The sequence below is a fragment of the Sinocyclocheilus rhinocerous genome, unplaced genomic scaffold, assembly GCF_001515625.1.
Source record: "Sinocyclocheilus rhinocerous isolate Xijiao unplaced genomic scaffold, SAMN03320098_v1.1 scaffold4918, whole genome shotgun sequence".
Lineage (NCBI taxonomy): Eukaryota > Metazoa > Chordata > Actinopteri > Cypriniformes > Cyprinidae > Sinocyclocheilus > Sinocyclocheilus rhinocerous.
The window spans coordinates 1-6000 of NW_015648530.1; the positions used below are offsets into that span (position 1 = coordinate 1).

At 34.7% G+C, this 6000-nt stretch overlaps 2 protein-coding genes across 2 annotated transcripts; both read left to right on the forward strand.

Moving 5' to 3' along the window:
* The first annotated feature begins 1352 nt into the window (after positions 1–1352).
* Positions 1353–2185, forward strand: LOC107709810 (tRNA-splicing endonuclease subunit Sen34-like). The gene is made up of 3 exons (XM_016514436.1): positions 1353–1356; positions 1428–1700; positions 1817–2185. The coding sequence occupies exons 1-3, from the start codon at positions 1353–1355 to the stop codon at positions 2032–2034; spliced, it is 495 nt and encodes a 164-aa protein (XP_016369922.1). The 3' UTR covers positions 2035–2185.
* Positions 2186–2990: 805 nt separating this feature from the next.
* bcl7bb (BAF chromatin remodeling complex subunit BCL7B b) lies at positions 2991–5745 on the forward strand. Its single transcript, XM_016514441.1, has 6 exons — positions 2991–3161; positions 3835–3910; positions 4004–4106; positions 4423–4581; positions 5390–5469; positions 5545–5745. The coding sequence occupies exons 1-6, from the start codon at positions 3070–3072 to the stop codon at positions 5614–5616; spliced, it is 582 nt and encodes a 193-aa protein (XP_016369927.1). The 5' UTR covers positions 2991–3069; the 3' UTR covers positions 5617–5745.
* The last annotated feature ends 255 nt before the right edge of the window (positions 5746–6000 follow it).

The following is a 6000-nucleotide window of genomic DNA, read 5'->3' on the forward strand; positions in this document are numbered from 1 at the left end:
TACAATTCACATATAATAATTTTAAATTTGTTAAATCCTTTTACTGAAATGTATTGATCAGCTGACAGGTCAGTGGCAGTATCCACCTCACAAATAATGCTCTTGACCTATTTATCGTTAAAAAAATTAAATCTAACTGCCCAATTTCTTTATTTCTTAACTGCCCAAACATCACATCCATAGCGAGATCTTAAGATTAAATACAAATAATACAATTAAATACATGTTTACAAGTTTAATTTAAGGCATCAGAACGTTTAGCAGTAAAAGTAAACAAAGTACTGGACATTTTTATAAAAATCAGCTACTGTGTTAACATCATAATAAAACAAAATGCATACTCAGGATTTTTATACTGGCCCCCGGCACACACACAAACACAAAAAAATATATATGGGTTTGTTTTTGACCCATATAACCTAGTTGTATTTAGTTTTCAGGTTGGTCTAACCATAGATTCTAGTAAGAAATTTCTTGGAAGTAATTAAATGTAAAATAACTATAAATTAAAGGTGCAGTGTGTAAATTTTAGCGGCATCTAGCGGTGAGGTTGCGAATTGCAACCAACTGCTCAGTCCCCCGCTCACCCCTCCCTTTAGAGAAGCTACGGTGGCCGATACAGGACTAAGGTGTCGTCGGTAAAGACAGCAGAGAGCAATGAGAGGACTAAGATGTCGTCGGTAAAGACAGCAGAGAGCAATGAGATTTCTTTACAAAGATAAATTAAGGAATTATATTTACTTAATTATTTAATAAATCGATGTTATTGCGAATATTAATGTACTTGTTAATCATTGTGTCAGTGTTTTATTCGCAAGAAAAACAAAGTGACGAAACGCGCTGTGTAGAGCAGTTTGTCCGTTTAGGGCTACTGTAGAAACATGGCGGCGACTTCCATGTAAGGGGACCCGCGGTGTATGTAGATAGATATTGCTCAATCTAAGGTAATAAAAACATAACGGTTAATTAATTAAGGTATTTATACACATCTGAAAACATAGTTATGTATATTATATTGCATTTAGGTCTTTATACACCTCTGAAAACATAGTTATGTATATTATATTGCATTTCTGTCAATAGATCGATGTAAATATTACACATTGCACCTTTAAATGTATATTAATCTTTGTTAAAGCTATATAATTTATTCAGTCAAGAGCAGAGAGTGACTTTTTTTCTTTGTCTTTTGTTGTTTGATAACATTGTCACAGACAGCAGCAGGTTTATTAGGCTGTTGTCACTTATACCTTATGCTCAGATTAAATATACTGACACGCATCCGATTTTCTCTCAACTGTTTAGGTTCACTTTAGTCATTACTGACTGCGTTTATGAGGATAATTGGCAAGATGGGTATTTTGAAATAATTTTGCGTGTTTTTGTCTGTTGCAATAAGAGCCCTGTTACTGTATATGATCCCACAGGCACTGATGACTCTGGCAATGCAATTAGAGACCGTCTTAATGCACTGGACCAGGCTTTCCGCTTCCCGTGGTCGGCCATGGCAGTCCAGCTCTGCACTGCTCGCGCCGGCTTCAGCCACTGTCCAGAGGAACGCAGTTTCCATTCCACTGATTGGCCAATGCCTAGAGATGAACGCTTGAACACTAGATTCTGTGTATACAGAGATCTGAGGAACAGAGGCTTCTACCTGACCTCCGCAGGGAAGTTCGGAGGAGATTTCCTGGTGTATCCAGGTATGTTTGCGTCAACCAGGAATATCAAAAGGCCTGTTTGTTCATTGATTACAGATATCTAAAATGTATTTTCGGTGGAGCTTAACATTTGAGATCTTTATTTTGACATTTTGCAGGTGATCCTCTGCGTTTCCATGCTCATTTCATTGCATTATGCATCTCCATGAATGAAGAGCTACCTCTCTGTGATATTCTAGCTATAGCTCGTCTGGGCTCTAATGTGAAGAAAACTGTCTTGCTTTGCTCTCCGTGGAGCCGCAGTGAGACCGGAAAGGATGAGAGTGTGGAGGGTGATGTGGTTTATTCATCGCTGCAGTGGAGTTCTATGGTGTAACAACACAACTGTAGTATGTTTGATAGTCAAAAGATTCAGCTTTTTAGAAACTCAGTGTGCCTTCTGATGTGTAAAGTGCGTGTGTGTGTGTGAAGGTTGTTTGATAAATTCTGAACGACTGAATTGTGTTTGACTGTCAACATGCAGAGGGAGAGCATCAATAAAATCTATAATAAAAATCTAATGAATTATGTGTTTTGTCTTTTTGTTTATTTTTAATATTAGTTGCCAGTGTCACTCAGTTTAAAGCCATTTAAAATTACTGATAAAGTGAGATGGCAAATATATTTTATGAGATTGTTACAACATTTCTGTTATGTAGTACCTAAACTTTAACTTAAAAAAATGAATGTAGTAAATATTAAAACAATACACAACGTTTGAAACATTTTGATTGAAAAACTAATAACAATTTAGATTTTTGCTTTTTTTTTTTGCATCATTAAATATTTTGATTGAAAAACAAATAATTTCGATTTTTGTTTTTTTTTGCATCATGTTAGAAGTGAGTTTAAGCTGGGGACAAAATAGTTTAAAATTCAATCCTATGTTCAGTTTTTATTTATAAAGAACATAATTTAAAATCATTTACATTTTAAAAACATTTACATATTTGTAATATTTTGTCCACGTTTATCACATAATTATCAAATATAACATGATAGAGGCATGAAATGTACTGCACAGTAATCCTGTTCCTGTCAATCGAATGGAGAGTATTTTTAAGTGAAAAACGCTGCTATCTGGTGGTGTGATGAGGACATTATAGGCACGTAACAGCTTCTTTTAATGTCATATACACTCATATTGTGGCTATTAGATAACAGAATCTAAAGAATGCTTTATAATGCAAATAAATTTACAAATAAATAAAATAGGGCTAATGTAAAAAAAAATTAAATAATGCAGAGGCAGTGCCAGTAGCGCGTTATGAAGTCTCGCGAGACAGAGACGAAGACAGGGCGAGATCAAGTCACAGACGGAGGAAGGCAAGAAAAAGAGGGAGATCTTGACAAACTAATAAAACCCATTAAAATGTCGGGACGGTCCGTGCGAGCGGAGACACGCAGCCGTGCAAAAGATGATATCAAAAAAGTGATGGCGGCAATTGAAAGGGTCCGTCGGTGGTAAGTTGCTTGTTTGAAGCGGGAGACAAGTTTCTTTTCTTCTACGTTACAAAAATAAACTTCAGAGTGGCGGGGAGGGTGACGTCATTCAGTAACATGACAGACAAGCAAGGCAACCAATGGGCCTCACTGTATACAGTATGTGGGCGTGTCTTAGACGGGACAATGGGGATTGAACAATCTGTTGGTGGTCTGTAATGGAGTGAAGGGATTTTGTTATATACATTTCTGCTTGGAATGTCTGAAATGTAAAAATGATCAGTTTTATATATTAATTTGAGTTAGTCTCTGTTGAACATCCTTGTGAATCTCGCGAAACCTGCCAAGAACTTATGGTAGGTTTTTTTTCTTCATATAAATTAAGTCTTTACCGCAATATGATAACTATAAATACAATAATAAATATTTTATTTAAATAAAGATTTATACATTTACTGTACTTTTTATTGCGTTGTGGTAAACAAAATACTGTACTAAATTGAGTATCTAATGCTAACTACCATTGAGAACAGCAGAAACTACAAAAAGCCTCAAAGGAGAAAACATACAGCTGCATAACTGTATTCAGAATTTTTTTGGGGAAAAAGTAAAAATCTTAAAATTTTTATTTCATTGTCTTCTTTTAATATAGCCATTTTTGTGATATTAACCTGGAACGTGTTTGTCCTCTTAGGGAAAAAAAGTGGGTTACAGTGGGAGATACATCATTACGGATATTCAAATGGGTCCCGGTTACAGAGACTAAACAGGTGTGTATACTATGCCATCTCAAGCAGCTGTCCACTTCTCAGATATATAAACACAGTGTTCATTTTCAAAATGTCTTTTTTTCTTTCTTGTAGATATACAAGCCTAAAGTGTCAGGGACTGCAGTGAGGAAACTGAAGGGCTTTCCTACAGATGTAGTGTTGGAAAACGCCCGCTCTGTGCTACTGGATTTTCAGGGTAATACAGGACTTAAGGTTATGTTTATGTCAAACACAACAAGGGAACTTGATATTTCCTCTGTAAACAATTCAGAACATTCTCTCTCTCTCTCTCTCTCTCTATATATATATATATAATGCAACACTGGTTTGTGTTGTTATGCTCTAGTCTAGTTACATAAATGGCCTTGCATCTTGACAGTGTGGTTTGCATATCTATTTTACCATAGCATGTACTGTTACATTACAGTGTGCTAAGGTACTTAAACATAATTGACATATTTCTTCAGGAGACTTCACACAAATATTTTTCATTCATTCACTCTCCTAAACAGATGACAACAGTAACCAGAGTTTCCTATCAGATGCCTATCAGTCTAATACCAAAGTGGACAGCAGCAGCAACTCAGTGAGCCCTTCCCATGCATCCTACTTCCGTACAGAGGATTCCCAGCCGCCCACCCTGGGACAGGAGACCATGGATGCCGAAAGAGGTGAGACAAGCCAGTGAAAAAACATTCCGTAAAAAGATTATTTACCTAACTGGCAAGGCAGAAACAAAATTTTGGTCTTCAAAGCAAATGCAAATTAGTATTATAATGCAAATAACATTTCATGTGTTGATGGGGTATTATATTAAGCAGTAAAAACTGTTTTCAACATTAATTAATATTAATAATTGAGTACCAATAATAATTGAACTGCAAAATAGCATATTAGAATGATTTCTGAAGGATCATGTGAATTTATTATTTTACTGTATTTTTGATCAATAAATGCAGTGTTGGTGAGCAGAAGAGACTTCATTTAAAACATTAATAAACCTTATTTATTCCAACCATTTGAGTTTTTTTTTTCAATATCCGTTATCCTGAGTAGTGATTCTCATTGCTGTAATATAGATTTGTTTTACTGTATTACAAGACAATACAATGATGTATTTCGTGTGAGGTAGCATAAAATAAAAATTTGCTTTAAAAAAAAAAAAAATTGTACACATACAATAATGAAATTCGAAAATTAGAATTTGGGTATAATTGTGCTGAACTGTCATAAAATAATGCCATAGCAAAAAATATCGAAATGGTCCTGAAACAGGCTTAAATTCAAAGCAACATTTAATTTAGTATCTTTTCCTTTTTATTTTTGGGGTGATATAAAATTTATTGTATGCATGGTCTTGACATGTTTTGTTAGATTCACCGAAGTATGTAAGATAACAGTAATGATTGTTAATCTTTCATTTCATATGTGTACATGTATTTGTACATTTTAATTTTCATGATCAAACCCCATATTTAGATTCATCAACAACCAGCAGTGAGGTGACGGATGAGCCCCCAACTCTAATTAAAGAAGATGTGTTGTCTCTCTCTACTCAGGTAACATCCACTAGCCTTCAAATAAATGTTCACCTAATGCATTGTGGGAATTAAAATTGTTAAAGTTTTTCACAGGAGGAAGAGGAGGTGATTGGAGCCCCACCGCTTAAAAGAGTATGCACTGAGCAAACCTCAACTCTCAGTTAGCACCACTATGCTGAACATTGCAGGTAAAAGTATAGAAGAATTTCTGAAAGAGACTAAACTGTACATTTAAGAGACTTTTTACAACCTGTCAAATGCCTGAATTTCACTTTTACAGTAAATGATCAAGAAAAAAAAAAAGCTTGACATGTTTTCTTTTTTGTACATTAAAAAGATGATCTTAGATCTTTTCAGGCATTTTCTTATGAAGGTAAAGCAGTTTGTATTGCATCTTGAAAATAAACTGTTATCTTGCATGTTTCTCATTCTAAATTGAGAAAGGACTTTGTGAGTATAATACATGTGTCTGCATGGAGTAATGATTGGTATATACAGTATGACAAAACAGTTCATTTTGATATTTTTCAGATTATACAAATAACTTTT